The 16,367-nt window shown below is 47.2% G+C and overlaps 1 protein-coding gene and 1 long non-coding RNA gene across 5 annotated transcripts in view; both read right to left on the bottom strand.

The window, feature by feature from the left end:
• The window catches only part of LOC140693131 (trafficking protein particle complex subunit 9-like), a 59,644-nt gene extending 50,764 nt beyond the window's left edge, over nucleotides 1-8,880 (bottom strand). For all 4 annotated transcript variants that reach the window (XM_072957207.1, XM_072957206.1, XM_072957208.1 and 1 more), the window contains exon 1: nucleotides 8,364-8,880. In XM_072957207.1, coding sequence (XP_072813308.1) covers nucleotides 8,364-8,611 — 248 coding nt within the window. In that variant the 5' untranslated portion in view covers nucleotides 8,612-8,880. The remainder of the gene's footprint in view (nucleotides 1-8,363) is intronic.
• Nucleotides 5,668-6,907, bottom strand: LOC140693196 (uncharacterized). The gene is made up of 3 exons (XR_012068912.1): nucleotides 6,812-6,907; nucleotides 6,456-6,519; nucleotides 5,668-5,935 (listed from the first exon to the last, which is right to left on the bottom strand). It is a non-coding gene; the product is annotated as an uncharacterized lncRNA (long non-coding RNA).
• Nucleotides 8,881-16,367: the final 7,487 nt, after the last annotated feature.

Genomic DNA, 16,367 nt, shown 5'->3' with positions numbered 1-16,367 from the left:
CACCTTACCTCCAAGACACAGAAAACAATTCACTGACCGCAGCAGCTCCAGGACATAATGGTGATGGATCAGGGAGTCCTGCAGCATCCCAGCCTGCAGGTACCAACCCCAGATGTGCCCTGTTGATGTCCAGAAAGTAAAATGCATGGAAATATATCACTGCTGGTGCATGACTTATGCCCCCAAATTGCCCCAAAATCATACTGACAAAGCACTACTCAACCCACTCACTACAAAAAAATTAAAAAGCTAAGAAGGCAAATTTATGTTCTTCCATTGAAAACCAGCAACCGTCACTGCCAGTATCTGTGGTGTAATGGTCCTGACTTCAAAAACCACTGCGCAGTTACTTTACAAACGTGAAAGGCATATATGTATTCCATGTAGATGTTATTAGAGTAGGATTTTTCTTTTCAAAATTTCCAGTTGCAACATTAGCACAAGAAAGTTTATGTTTCAGCTTTAAAAGAAAATCAATTATCTTCCACTTTCTTAATGTTGATCCTATTATTATTTTATAAAGGGAGATATGCTGCAGATTATAAACCAACTGTTTGTCTTCTGCAAATAATAGCTTTATGACTTCACTATTTCAGAGCAAACTTTAGCGATTCTTTGAGAGGTGGGGCCTGGTGCGCCCACTAACAGCTATTTAAATACTGACAAGTATGTGCTATTAAGTAATGCAAAGGCTCTAACTCCACATTAACTCAGAAACCAAAGAAACTACACCAAAACCTTACTTTATCATTTTTAAATATTCCGATTCTTTTGAATATTATATTTCTTAAAAGGTATGATTTCTTTTTGAGAAAAACCACAGCTGTATTAAATTTCCTCTCACCAAGAAAGCAATTTTTATCAAGAATAAAAACCCCTATGGAAATCCAAAACACGGGACGTTTCTAGCTAAGTGAACATGCAGATATGAACACAAACTTATGTCCTATCTGATCTCACTCGAACGAGTGCAATAAAATCCTGGGCTACCCTGGAACTTAGCTTTTCTGTTCCATATGTTGGCTGAGCTAAGATCATCACACAAGGCAGGGAAGGAGAGAAGAAAGTCCACCTGGCGGCCTCCATCTGTTTTCTTCCAGCCACAAGGTATCGCTAGAGTGGCCCCGCTAACAAGCCCGCCCCATAAGGAAATCTGGCATACACACTGCCCCTGCGGTCCCCAAGCAGCCCAGACAAACCTCTCCCACTGGTCGTCTCCCAGCCTGAGAATAGTCTTCTAATGACCCCTCCAGTTGGTGGCACCCTCCTCCTCTTCCCCGCTACACACACACACACACAGAGCCAGGGCAGCCTTCCCATAGCACAAAATTGATTACATCAACCCCACTTCAAACCCTTCAGAGGCTCCCTGGTAGAGTTCTAGCCCCACCCCTGACCCTGCTTGCCCAGCCTCACCTCAGTACCCAGGTCCCCAGTGACCTCAGGGGCCCCCTGACCTGCTCCTAATTCCCACTTGCCTCCAGGCTCATTTTGACTGTTTGTCAAGGAAACCTTCCCTCCCTCCAACCTCCCCACTTTGTTCCTCTGTTCCTAGAACATTCTAGGCTAAGTCAACTTCTGACACTGCTAAGCTCCCAAGAAGCTAATGCATTTTGCTTACTAATGTGGGTCCACCCTCTCTACCCTAGACACTCAGAAGTGCACGTGTTATAAATAAATGAATGACGGGGTGGGTCTCAAAGGGAGAGACATACCTGCTTTCACCCATCCCGGCCCTTCTTTCTGTAGAATATCAGAAGCAAAACCAGAAGTACCTTTCCTGAGGGTCACTTCCTGCTGACAGCCTTCACTGCTCCCTGTGTCAGTTTTAGTAAAACCCAAGATCCTCCAAAGCCCTCCTCCCTGGCCCTTTCCAGTGTCCTCCCCAGCAGGGCACCCTCCACCCTGGACCACAGATGGCAGTCTCCACGAGTCCCCAACCACAAGCCTCCAGGCCTCTGCCCGGGCTACACTTGCCACATGAGCCACATTCTTGACTCCTTCTCCTGGCTGACTCTTAGTCTGTCCTCAGAACTGAATGTAGAGCCCATTTCTTCCAGGAAGTCCTCTCTGATAATACCCTTTAGCTTGTGGCTGGGCTTCTTCTACAGCAGCACTGCATGGCAACCAACTGGTGTTTGTCCACCCACTCCTTTGAGACCATGACATCTTGGAGGCCACGTGGGAAAAAGGAGTGAGATGATGAGGGGTGGGAAGAGCAAAAAGCAAAATCAGAGCCCAAGTCCCAAATTTAAGGATCCTTTCTCAGAAAAAAAGAATAAAATGTTTCATACATGTGTCAATTGGCTACGATTTTTGTGGCTCATGGAAAGCAAGAGCTTGGTGTTTTAGTCCAAGAACCAAGTTACATGCAAAGAAATGTATATATTCATATATAAAGCAAGCCAGAGCTGCTCAAAAACAGTATGCTGTTAAATTCCAAAGGAACTTTGATAAAGGCAATCTCTCTCTCTCTCTTTTTTTTTTTTTTTTGGAATCATATAGATTCAGAAGTATTTGCATAACTAAGTGATTGCTACAGCCCATGATTCTGCACTGCAGTGTTTGGGGCTGTGGAAGCCCAGATTACATGCACTGTGTAAATGCAATCACACCAACACACTGACAGGGGCCCTAGTGTCTGAGCTGAATTTTCAAAGCAGACAACCTTACAATAGAACACATTTGTAAGTAGAAAGTAAGAAATGCAATGTTCTGTACTCAATTTCATACGTTATATGGGCTATTAACCAACAATGCATCTTTTCTAATGAAACCCAAAAATAAATTGCCAACGTCGATTTTCTCCATCTGATCGTTTTATGTTAACATTGGTTATCAAACCCTCACTCCATTCGAAAACCTCAGGCCTAAGCTGCAGCAGAGTTACATCCCACGGAAGACAGCCTATCAAGGGAGAACTGGAGAGTTTCCCTTCAGAAGCTGCTAAGTCTGGTTTTGCACCTGTACGTCATTTGCAACCACGTTATCGTCAAAGGAGTAAAACCTTACATCTGTAGGGTGTAAAGCACTGCAGTGCTTCCAAACCATCAAAGAACGCTGAGCTTTGTGAAACAGTCCTGAGGCACTTAAATCGTACTTTTTCTGAAAGGCTCCGAAACTGACTCACTTCACCATTCCAGGTACAACAGGAATTAGTAGAGAGAACATGCCCTTGAAGTCTGACAAGGCCATGCTTGAATCCTGCTCCAGCATTTACTAGCCACTAAACGGAACAATTCCTTAACCCCTCTGAGAAGGCTTCCCAATCTGCAAAACGGGGCTGCCACCGCACACCTGGGAGGCATGGATTTGAATGCAACACGAAAGTAGGGCGGCTGCCTGGTACCTGAAACGGGGCCTGGCTAGTTTCCTTCCGCTGCCCTTGTCTCCCTTTAAACTTGCACTGTTGCCTCTGGTAAGGATCAAGCCCCAGCAAGAAACTGCCCGTTTCTTCTGTGTATCCCCAGATATATAACTTACCCTTAGGAGGCCAGAAAAACTGCCTCCTCCCCAGTTACTATCAATATTCTTTAGAGTCTGGGTTGTTTTAACTCTATTATACAGGGAGACTATTCTAGAACAGTCCAAGCACCATTCTCCACTTTGGCTCCCCTCCCAGCACCCATCCCTTTTCATCTCAGATCCTGTATGATTGCCTTCTGCTCATGGGAAATCGAGTCCGGTAGGGTGGGGACTCCCTAGGCCTCCCTCCCTCCCTCAAAAGTTAAGTGTGACTACCTTCTCCCCACTCCCCACTCCAAGTCCAGCTTCTGAGTAGTCTACCCTCCCAGACCCTGCAGACTCTGCAACGTCCCAAGACACACACGTGGCCACGAACATCCCTTCAGATTTCTTCCTGGCTGGCCCTGCCCACCACCCGGCCCCTTAAGGATAAATGGCATTGCTGTGAAAATCCCAAACGCCGCTGACTGACACACCAAAGCTGCATGGTCTGGGCTTTCCTCCAACCGAGGCACAGCCCTGCCCTCCCCCACCCTCAGTCTGCACCTCTGGAGAAGTGCTAACCCACATGTAAGGCTGTGAACACCAGCTAAGAAGGACGAATCCCAACGTGTATCGCTATTCCGGCACCTTCACCTGATCCCCAGGCTCATAGACCCGAGTGCCTCTTTGAAGTCCTAACTTGGATGACAAATGGCATCTAAAAAATGCCTCATGTTCACCATTTACTCTGGAATTCGATTCCTGGCAGGTATCTCCCAGGCTTCCCAATTTAGTAACAGCCCCAGCACACATCTAGGTGTTTGAGGTCACATTAAATTTCCCCTGTTCCCTCCCCCCGGCCCTGCCCTGGAATCAGTCTTGTTATTTCCGTCGCTAAGCCCATCTCAACTCTGGTTCTGCAGGGACCACGGCCGGAACCCCACAAGCTCACAGCAGTGTGCAGTGAGTCACAGTCCTCTGAAGGGTGCTCCCTGGAGGGGGAGGCATCTCCTGGCAAAGGTCACCTCAGAAGGCACTGGATTCTCACAAAGGAGGCCCAGGAGAAGGGACTCAAGGTTTGTCCGTGGTCTGAGCTTTGAAGGGCCTGAGGTCTTGGGGAGCTCCTAGTGAGCAGACACAGCTGCCAGTGAGCAAAAGAGGATGGAGGAGCCCAGGCAAGGATGTTCTCACTCCGACCCCTGGGCTCTCAGGAGCCACAGGAAAGGCCTGTGTCCAGGGCACAGCCCAGTCATCACAGATCCCAGCCTGCATTTGCCAACCCAGACAGCCTAAACTCATTCAACTTGCGACACTTATTTCTGTTCTGTTCCCCACCCAGAATGTGATGGACCCATTCAGATATTCTGTCCTGACCCAAGCGAGACAAATTCAGTGAAAAATGAAGTGTCCACATTTGGACCAGAGCATGAAAGGAGAAACAATGTCTCATGGTCAGCATGATGGTGGTGGCCAAACCCTTCCCCCGGGTGAGATGAACCATGGTGGGGGTGAGAATGCAACGTCCTAGGTCGGCCAAAGCATCTTCCTCCACGGCTGACTGAGGTGTTGGTGTCTCACTACCACAAACTAACGACACGGCCGTCAGTGGTGGAGGTCAGCTGCAACAGACACGGAGTCAGCTATTTACTGCCAACATGGGTTAAAATAAAGGCCGGTGCAGGGAGGCCAGCACGGCTGCTGAGGCAAACCACAGACCCGGCTCTGAATGCCCACTGGCTGAAACAGAGTGGAGCCTTCGATCCCCTTTAGCGCTCCATTTGTCCACCAGGTGAGCCAGCCTCTTCGGAGAAGGCTATGTAGTCCTGATACTCAGAGAAACCAGCCTCCTAAAGGGAACAAAAGAGTGGCATGGATTTTAGACACGATACTGCTCCTTTATGAAGGCAAAGTTAACTAAATGGCACGGGGAAGTTGAATGCAAAAAAAAAAGTGACTGCTTCCTCAAACAGCGTCCCCTGCAGCTGCTCACCCCCGAGCCGGCCACATCCTCACCAGTGACCGCCGGCCTGGAAACGCCGTCACGCACGTCACACAGCGACAGCCAGGAACCACATGCCGAGCACGTTTGTGTAAAAGCCAAATCAAGCAAGATGCTGCAGACTTTGACTTTCCAATTTAAATACTCCATGAAAAGAATCCCTCAGCAGCAGCCTAAATCAATTCACATCTCACTTCTTGAAAACAAACAAATTTAATAAGGGCGCATTTGTCACCAAATATAAGGAGGACTAAACAGGTTCCTCAAAGCAAGGATTTTAACAGGTATCAAACACCAGTGGGTAATGTGCTAAGAAAGCAAATATTCCAAAAAATTACAAAATAAATAGATGACTAGGATAATACATGAATCAAGTCAGCTGTTAAGTTTTTGCTTTTTAAAGCGATGTAGACAGTACGGTGGGCGATCTGGCTATTTCCAATGCAGGGTGTGCACAGCCCACCTTTTTCAGACGTAACAACATCCTCACTGGGCAGTACAAGAGAAGAAGGAAAAAAAGAAAAAGGAAAAGAGGAACAAGCGAAAATTAGAAACACAGAAGAACAAAAATGACTTTGACAGCCTGTACAAGAGCTTAGTTGAGTGTGTGAGGCCAGGGACGCGGGGAAGGTGAGACCCACGCTAACCTCCTGCTCCAGGGAAGGCAGGAGACTGTGGGGAGCGGCGCTGCCGGGGACACCAACGTGATCAGCTCCCCTAACCTAAACTCCACCTACATGCATCTAGATAGCTTTTGAGCTACAAAATGTTGTCGCATTTCAGGCTGGACAGTTTTATTCACTGCCACCAAGAGTAGCAGGAGAGAATTAGGCTCTGATCCTGCACTAAAGCATTGCTATATAAATTAATGACTGTGGAATAGTAAAAGCAACAATGGAGTAAAACTGACTGGAGAAGAACGTGCTTGACCCGAGCTCACTGGCTGCGTTATCTCACTGACGTTCAGATGCTGGCTGGGCGCTTATTGTACCAAAACAGAGAGACCCACCTGGAGGGAGGTTTAATGCGCTGCTGTATTTTGATGCCGAGAGCCATGCCTGGTACACGAGGTTCTGGGTAAACAATGGTGACAGTGTCAACCACTATGGGCTAAGCACACATCCAGCTACTCCGCCAAATCCCAAGAGCAGACTTCAAAATGCAAAAACAAGCTGGCATTCTCTGGTGGGTCTACAGACTCAGAGCCAAGCAGTTGCTGAGCAAAAATGTCACCAGTGCCTCTTATGACAAAAGAGGAAGCACTGTCCAGGGGGCTGGGGCAGGGCTCCAGGCTTCCACTGCTCACCCACCAGTGTGTGCAGGGGGATAAGGTGGTCCCTGCTTACGTTGCACCGATGTACCTACCTTGACTAATGCCTGGGGGCTCAGCAGGAGGTGACAGGTGAGGTGAACGGAGTCAGTCTGGGAGAAGCCCGGTGCTGGCAGCTGTGCCTTCAGCAGTGCCCAGGCTCCTAAACCTGTCACCTAATCTCCAAGGAGCAGAAGGGGAGTGCGGACATGTAGATCACAGGGCCCTGTGAGGACAAGTACAGATCATGGCCACGACATGCCTTGCCCCTTCCTTAAGCCACAGAGGCATATCCGGGGAGGAACTGAAAATTCATCCAGAGTTCGCCAGACACCACACGCAGGTGGGACTCGGGTCCCCTGTGCCTCTCACACACAGGGCTGGTCTGGACATTCTTTTTATCAATTCTCTGGAATCTTCTCCTCCAACTGACCAACAACCAGAAAGTAGGATCTGATCTTAGGTATGATCAAGAATCACAGAGCACCGCCTCCACAGCGGGCCCAGCAGTACGTGCCAGGTTCTCTGACCGTCACCTTTGGGACCGCCATGAGCGCTCCCCAAACTCAAAGCCCGAGGCCGTAGGCCAGGGGGATACAACTTCCCTCACTCTCCCCAGCAAAGTGGAACCACCTCTCAGCAAAGGCATCTCAACCTTTACTGCCCGAGGGACAACACGATAGACACATGGGAAACAGAGCAGAGGGTGAGGGGGTAGGCTGCCCAGAAGAGCTCGTCTGCACTTCCGAGGCAAAGTGAGGCCTTTGATCTAATCACAGGGGCAAAGTGAACAGGAACCTTTCCCTGCTCTGTCCTATACTCCGTGACACAACTTTCCCTGCATAAGGAGTTCATTCGGAAGTCCCTGGCGGTGTTTCTGATGTCCTAACCTGGCATGGTGGCTGTCGGGCAGGGAGAGAGGGCCTGAGCCTTGCAGGTGCTGGGCCTGGGAGGCAGCAGACACTGGCTCCAGCTGCAGCTCAACCAGCGCCTCGTTCTGCGTCTCGGGATTCAGCATCTCATCTATAAACAAAGGGATGAGACTGTCCCAGGACAGGCTGCCCAACAGAAATGAGATGAGATCCATGTAAAGAAAGTTTCCCAGTTGCCACATTTAAAAATTAAACAAACAAACAAAAAAACAAATATTAGAAACTGATTTTAAGAACAGATCTTACTTATTCTACTGTATGTAAAATACTATTATTTTGACATGTAATCAATATACAAAGTAACAAGATAGAATACATTCCTTTTTCTAGACAAGCCTCAGCGTCTGATGTGCATTTGACCTACAGCACATGTCAGCTCAGACCAGCCTCCTCCTCAGCGCTCCTAGCATCAGTGGCTCTTGCTACTCTATTGGACAGAAACTCCAGGGGTCCCACAGTGGTCCTGGCTGAAAAACGGGAGGAAGTGTCCACACTAACCCTAAAAGGATCTCTCTGAAACAAAGGTGGATTCACTTTGAAATGTCTGTAAATCGGCGGGCTGCACCTTCCTCCACCCTTGGCTACAAGACAGCCTTCTTCCTTGCTGATCCCTTCCTGGATGTAGGGAAGCAATCCGGCACACAGCCAGGGCGGCCGGTCCTACAGGTAGGCTTACCTGCTCTCTGTGTCCAGTCCCATGAAGTCCTCCTTCTCCAACAAGGTGCAGAGAAGGGGGATCTTGTCTCCAGACTTGTTGGGGGCCCTATCCAGCCACTTGGACTTCAGAATGATGAAGAGTGACTCAGTGAAGTCCTCGATCCTCTTCTCCACCAGCCTGCAGGCCTCGTAGATTGAAGGCCACGTCGGTGCACGTCTGCTCTGCCACCTCCCCATACAGCACAAAGACAAAGAGCTGAGAGTCATTAACGAGGTGCCATACAGCTCCTCTGCACGTGGAGCTTCTCGAAGGCCTTGGCCGAGAGGCAGTCGGTAATGGTGACAAGGCCCACGACCTTGCAATGTGTCTGGAAGTTTCTCCACTCATTCTCGGGCGCATAGTGGTGCCTATAGTGGATACAGAGTGCCCACTGGGAGCCGCACGGGCTGATCTGGCTCACCAAGGAGATTCGCTTATAGATGCAAAAAAATTTTCCTCTGAGATGATCCCAACGGCTTTTACCATCACGGGGAGAATCTGTTCGTTCTCAGCGCACTGCACGTAGTCAGGGATGCTCATGTTGCAGTCCCTGCAGAGAGGTGAGAAGAGATCGATATACATACTCTTCTGTGGGCTGTGCGCCCCTCTGGGTTGCAGTGACCTCGTGTGTACCAGCCAGAAGGCAAGGGAAGCCCAAGCAAAGCCGGGGGTACAGTTTGTCCTCAGCGTCTGCACATGGCTATTGTAGCTCGGATCACATTACCCAGCTTTTGGTCTAGGCTTGCTGCGCCTGCACAGCAGTGTCATTTCTTGTTTTCTGTTTCCAAGTACCTAGCCAGACCCTGATGCAAAGTCAGTGCTCAAAACTGCTGGATAAAGAAATGAACAAAGGAACAGCTTTCCAAACCCCTTTAAGTAGAATATAGAGAAAAGAACCACAGTGGGATCTAAACATCAGGATTTCAATTCCAATTTGTTTGAACTCCTAAGCTGCAGAATAATGGGTAAGAAAACTTGCCTTGGGGAGGAGGGTACAGTTCAGTGGTAGAGCACGTGCTTACCATGTACGAGGTCCTGGGTTCAAACCCCAGTACCTCATTTTCAAAAATGAAACTAATAAACAATCATACTTACCCTCCTCAAAAAATATTTTTAATTCAAATTTCAAAAAACATCTTGCAATTGACACAACATTGTAAACTTGACTATACTTCAATTAAAAAAAAAATCCTTGCCTTACAAGAATATATCTGGATTACGCAAGTTTGCAAATTAAAATGCCTAGGGTACCACCTGCATAAAAAGGGGGGACTGTAGAAATTTACTATCGCTCCTTTATGAGCTATATTACCTTTGGTGGGGGTTATATCTTCTCACTCTCTTTAAAAAAAAGAAAACTTAACCTGATTCTCATTACTGCTGAGGAATCAGATAACCCTATGAAAGCATCTGACCCACAGAGGTTACTCAATAAATGTTTGTTGAATGAATGAATAAACAAGCAAAGTGAATGGTGCTCCCTGCTATAGACCATCATAGTGGTACTGCCTAGAAATCCCAAGCCCAAGTTCACCCAACTCTGCACTAACCATGTGGGTGACCTGGGCAGGCCTGTGTGCTTCTCTAAGTCCCAGTTTAATCGTGAATAGAAATGAAGGCAATAACACAAACTTCAAAGGGTTAGTGAGTCAGTAATGAATTGTACCCGAATTTTACAAGATCGAACCATTAAGGAAAACTGGGCAAAGAGTTCATAGGCCCTCTCCATATTATCTCTTACAACTACATGGGAATCTACATTACATCACAAAATTAAAAGTCTAATATTTTAAAGAGTATATTGAGGTTAAATGAGCTCACTGTCTCAAATAAGGAACACACAGCACAAATAGAACAATCCCTAGACCATGAGATACACTCAGTTAAATTTCCCACTGAATCCACTGGTCCCTCCAAATTCAGAGCACGAGGATGGGTCCTCGTGGCCAGAGGCCACTGCAACTGAAGCTAACAAATCTAGTGGTCCCCACTTCCAAGAGCCCTTCTCACCAACCTAGGTCTAAGTTTGTATTTGTAATTTATTTTTCTTTTTATTAAATAGAAACCCCCAATTGCATAGCCTTCAGTTCACCAAAACCTGACCACAGAGATCATGATGGCAGCCCTCCTTTGTGAAACAATAAAATGAAAAGCCATTTCCACAAGACCTCTGTGTAAATCTACAAGGGAACTTCATCCTGGAATGAGAGGAAGAGGACTGGGGAGGAGGGGGCAATCTGGGGCACAGAGAACCAAGGGCCACCTGTCCGACGATGGACTTTAGTTTCAACACTCACCCTCCAGGAACTTCAAAATACACACAGACAGAGTGCTATGGACAAGATTTTTTTTTTTTCAAAGAAATCACTGACGCCCTAGCAGCTCTTGTTTCTAAAGAGACACAAATGGATTATGTGTATAATGTTTCACAAAAACCCTAAAATACTATCACCCCAACTTGACACATGAATAAACTGAGGGAGAGAAGTTTATCACATTGTGCAAGATTAGAAAGAGGCCACATCAGACACTGTATTTAAACCCAATCCCCTTCTCCACTGCTCACACTAGAAAGTGTGACATACAGCCCCTTTCCTGCCCTTTCCCTGCAATAAATCTCTGAAGAGTCTTTTCTGTGCCACCTGGAATCGCAATCACATCAGTTTTCCACAAAGAACTTTGTCACTCCTTGGAGGACGTATCAAAATCTGAACAGTTGGGATGGGAGGAGAGATTTGCATTTTCTGTTTCTCAAAGGAAACATGGCTTTAAAAGAAACTGAAAAGCACTTACCTAGTCTACGGTCTCATTGTGCAGAGAAGGAAACGGACGCTGAGAAGAGATGAGGAAAGGGCCTTATTAACAAATATTGCCTGAGTGCAGCACCAAGCCAGCCCTGGGCACCACTGTGGGAAGATCTGGGAGGCCCAGGAGAATGAGTGTTAAAAAAAGGAAAGAGAAGAAGCATACAAGGCCCTGTCTCTACACCACCATACCATGAAGTTCCACCAAATTATCCAGTATTGGGTGCAGCCAAAATTTAGGTGGGCTAAAGAGGTTATAGAAACCTGGAAGTCTCAATCATAGTGGAAATTCTAACATTTACTGTGTTTTTTTCCCAGTTCAAGCATCAGCTCAGTGGGTGCTCTGTACCAGGGACTACACGAGGCCTGGAGTTCTCCCAAATACAGATCTCTGTTACCACGTGTGAAAACCACATACAGGCCCACCAGAAGTAAAACGCCCACAGATAAGATGGAATTACTGAAACTGAAAGCCGCCAAGCAGCATATATTAACTAGGAAAAACGATGCTGATAGAAATGGACTCATGGACATAGAAACAAACTGTGTTTAGCAGGCAGGAAAGGGGGGATTAACAGATACACATTAATAAATATAAAATAAATGACAAGGACCTGCTATATAGCACAGGGAACTATATTCAAGTTCTTGTAATGAGTTGTACTAAAAACAATCTAAAACTTATGTATATACATATGCATCTGTTTATAACTGAATCTCTCCTGTACACCTGAAACTAACATTGTAAGTTAACTACACTTCAATAAAAAATAATTAGAAAAATAAAAGCAAGTCATTAAAAAAATAAAAGAACACTGTAATCCCCTTAGCTGTAGGTGGTGGAGAATTCTGGTGGCAAACACCAAGTCCACTGGATCACTCCAGCACTGACTGTCACCCTTTCTGACCATCAGAGTGTCACTTGGCTTCACTGAGGTTACTTTTCTCTTCTGTGAAAAGCTACAGTTGCAACTAAGAATGTATAGAATCTCATCATTCACAAGCCCAACAATTTGTGAGGACTTCCCATGGGCCAGGCTCTGGACAGATGAAAATTTAGGGTCTCAGATATATTCATCGGTAGAAGAAGTTTATGCCATAAAGACATTAATTATTCCTGTTTTTATAGACAGATTCAATGTAATTCTTATTAGAATTCCTACCAGATTTTTCATGGAATGTAACGAGTTAATTTATGGTCAGGAACAGCCAGGAAACTTCTTTAGAAACACCACTGGGGAAGGGTGGATAGGTCATTGATTTCCACTGTTCTTTCTGAAGTGATAAAAAACGTTCTGGAATAATAATGGTTGCAGCACTGTGAATATGCTAAAAGCTGCTGAATTGTACCATTTAAATGGATGAACTTCATGGTGTGTGAACAAAATCACAATAAAGCTGTTATATGAAAAAAAAATATTTCTTGACAATTATTTTCCCCTCTATACAACTAGTCTGCTGCACAATTTAAGAAAAACAAAAAGCCAAAACAAACCAAACTGTGCCAGGAGTTCTTTAGGACTGCAATGTCCCTGGGACTCCAACGCCTCTGGTGGTGCTGTTCCTGTTAACACACACTAGCTGGGCTGGACTAGTTAGGGACTGTAACTATCTTTCTAAAATCTACTGTCACACGTTTCACCCTTGGAGAGGGAAGCCTGGAGGATGTCACAGCCTCATGCCTTCAGCTCATTTTTAGCTGAGCCAAGCCCTGCTTTCACCACTATAATCCCTCGCACTATAAAAACACGTGACATCATCAAGCACCGCCATCATAACACCTGAAATTGTTCAAGGAAATTACCTGGGGCAGAAACACTGAGGGAGGAGACGGAAGCTCCCTTAGCACTGACGCTCCCTTTTGCCAACTCCACCAGGAGAGGCTGGTATTTACAACCTGAGGCTCTCAGCCCAGGGAGCAGCGCCCACGCCACTGACCTTGTCCGCAGGGAGCGGGAAAGGGAGAGGAGGGCAGCCCCGGGGTCGTGGGGCAGGGAGAGCTGGGTGGGGGACGCGTCCGGCAGCCCGGCTCGGAGGCCAGCCCCAGCCGCCCGCCCCCGTCCGGGTCCGCAGACCCCGCCCGCGCGGGACACAGCCCGCACAGGTGTGGGGACGGGTCGGCGGCCGAGGAGAGGAAGCCCGGGAGGAGAGTTCTCGCAGGCGGAAGAGGGGAAGGGGACGCCAGCCGCGGACTGAGGGGAGCCCGGCTGGGGCGAGAGGCGGCAGGTGCACACCTGGCCCTGGACAGGTGTGACCGAGGCGCTGGGGCAGAGGGGCCTGGCCCGAGCAATTCAGCTGAACACACGTTGATTCGCGCCCTCGCGGGCTCTGACACGCGGACCACCCTCCCCCAGCAGACTGAACATTTCCCGGGAGCCCCTACCTTGCACTTCCACAGCCGGAGGTCCCGGCCCCGGGCAGAAGCCAAAGGCCTAACGGGCCACAGAACTGAGGAGCCTTTGGGGCCGATCCCCGGCTCTGAGCTGGAGCTTCCAACCCGCGGTCCAGCTGGCACCGACTACGCATGCACAGTCGTGCCAGCGACCCTCTGGTTTCTGCGAGAGAAGCTGGGGAAGTGAGGGAGGGAGAAAATGGGAGGGGGAAGGGAGGAGGGGAAAAGTGGAGGGAGATACATGGGCAGGAGGTGCAGAGAGAACGGAGGGATCTGGAGAGGGGAGGGGAGTAGCAGAGATGGAGAGAATAAGCTTTACCTCCGGCGGCACCCCGAAACAGGCAGCAGTCCTGCCTCTGCACCCTTCTCTAACACTTCAAGGCCCGCAGCTCAAATTTTATCTCCCTGGTCCAGCCCTTCAGTCGAGGCCTCTGCAGAACCCCTATGGGATCACGTCCGTTGCCCCCACGCGGAGAAGTGTTTCCTGTTGCTCTGGGAACCAAGCACCCGAGGGTGTTGTCGCTCAGAACTACCTTGGGAAGAGTACATATTCCCCTTTTACACGCTGGGAAACAGGCAGGCAAGATCTCTGCCTTAGCTCCACTATCCCAGGTTTTGAGCTGGTGGGGAGCGGGAGGTATAAAATCAGAGCCCCAGAGGGAGCATACTGCCTGAGTGTTGGTGCATAGTCCCCATCCCGCCTGATTAAACCACACCCCACCCTAGGGGAACCATCAAGGGCTCACAGTAGGTCCCTGGGTGTGGGAGAGCTGTCCTCATTTCCAGTGCCCAGCTTGCTGGGTAGATAGGAGTGTTACTGAGTCCAAATTCATTCTCCTCAGTGCAGGACAGGCCAGTAAGTTGGGAGACCAGGTGTTGGGGCATGGAACACCAAGTTTCTCTAGACCTTGATGGCAAAGTAATGTCCTGGAAAACCATCTCCCCAAGTCAGAATTCAGGCTCCTTTCCTACGTGCTTGGTTGTAGCAAATTCTTGGTGTAGGAATTCTTTTTTGTTAAAATCCTTTGTTCTTGCAGCTATCCGCCTGAGTCAAATCTCTGTAAACCTCCAGCAAAACAAACGTTATTTTCTATTCTGCAACTTGTTATCTTTTTATGAATGAAAAAGTGTTAAATATACTTAAAGGTCAGAGCCTTCAGAATAGGCTCTCCTGTATATTTCAGGCTCTAGGCAACATTGTTTCACAAGCAAGATGAAGCCTAGGAGACAGAGTACAGGGTTAAAGTCAAAGGAAAAGTTCTAGTATGGAGTCAGATTTGTTCTTTTCTATTACCCGGGCAGAAGGCACTTGAGGATTTAAACCCCTATAAGTTAAAAATAAGTAAACGTTTAAAGGAATTTGCATACATAGGTGGGAATATGCAAAGCATATCTGGAAAAGCACAAAAAGGATAGTAAACAGTGGCATCTCCAGGGAGGGCTGAAAGAACAGAGGATGAGGGAAAACTTCTTTCACTTGTTTGACTTTAAACCTGTGCCCTTTTTCCTAGGTTTAGTCTTGTTCGTTCTGCACCTTTTGTAAAACAATGTTGCCTAAAGCCTGAAATATACAGGAGACCCTATCCTCAAGGCTCTGACTTTAAAGGAAATTAACACTTTTCCATTCGTATAAAGATAACAAGTTACAAAATAGAAATAACATTTGTTTGTTGGAGGTTTACACGGATCTGACCCAGGTGAAGAGCTGCAAGAACAAAAGATTCTAACAACAAAGAATTCATAAACGAAGTTTGCAACAACCAAGCATTCCTGCTTCCCCTTTTTAATATAAAAAGATCCTGAATTCTGACTTTGGGAGATGGTTTTCCAGGACATTTGACTTCCATCTTCTCATCTGGCTTTCCAAATTATAGTTGCTATTTCTTGCCGCAAAACCTGCTCTCCCGATTTACTGGCCTGTAATGCACAAGCAGAACAAGTATGGACTTGGAAAGACAAACATACATTGAAAGTACCCATTTGGTATTTTAAATGACCTGCTTCCACTCGTCTTCCTGACGTTTTCTTCTCTTGACAACTCCTGCTATGTGTATGAAAACCCTGCCATGTGGACACATTTACATCTCTAGCCACTACCCTTCCAGGTAAGAACTGATGCCAAGAAGTCAATGGAAGTTGTTAGAATGTATTACCTGGCCGGAAAAGAGCAGAAGTGGGTTCTGGCTGATGTTCAGGAGCAGGCTGGGACACCTGACAAGATGTCATATGTACGGATAGACAGCTGAGCACCAAAGGAGAAGCTTCTAAGCCTCCATAAGGGACTTGTTGGATAGGAAGGAAAAGTCCCAGCCTATAGCTCTGATCCCACCACAAGCTTCCTGGGCGAGGCTGCACAAGCTACTTAAATTCTCTAGGCCCGTGCTGCCCACCATGGGAGCCACCAGCCACATTCAGGATTATGAAGTTATTCTGTAGCCAGACAGAATTATAAATACACATTTTATTGCAAAAGGTCAGCAAGTATAATATTTAAAAACATTATTGGTTATCTTGCCCTAACGAGTTATTTTTGTATGTCTAGCTTTCTGTGGTTTGCAAAGCCTGCGACTAATGTTTCCCTTACAGTGAGGTATTTTGAAATTATAAGTTACTGGACACAGTACCCTCATATCACACTTGAAAAAAATTGTTCCACATAAGCAATGTGATCTGACTTAGTAGTTATGAGCAGGGGCTCTGGGGTCAGCCTGCCTGAGTATAAATTCTCACTCTGCCTCCAGGGGGTTCTGTGTGAATCTTGGAAAAATTATTGTTGTTGTTGTTGTT

This window comes from Vicugna pacos, unplaced genomic scaffold, assembly GCF_048564905.1.
Source record: "Vicugna pacos unplaced genomic scaffold, VicPac4 scaffold_19, whole genome shotgun sequence".
NCBI classification, from domain to species: domain Eukaryota; kingdom Metazoa; phylum Chordata; class Mammalia; order Artiodactyla; family Camelidae; genus Vicugna; species Vicugna pacos.
The sequence above is the reverse complement of the archived record's forward strand: the minus strand, read 5'-3'. Positions and strand labels throughout refer to the sequence as shown.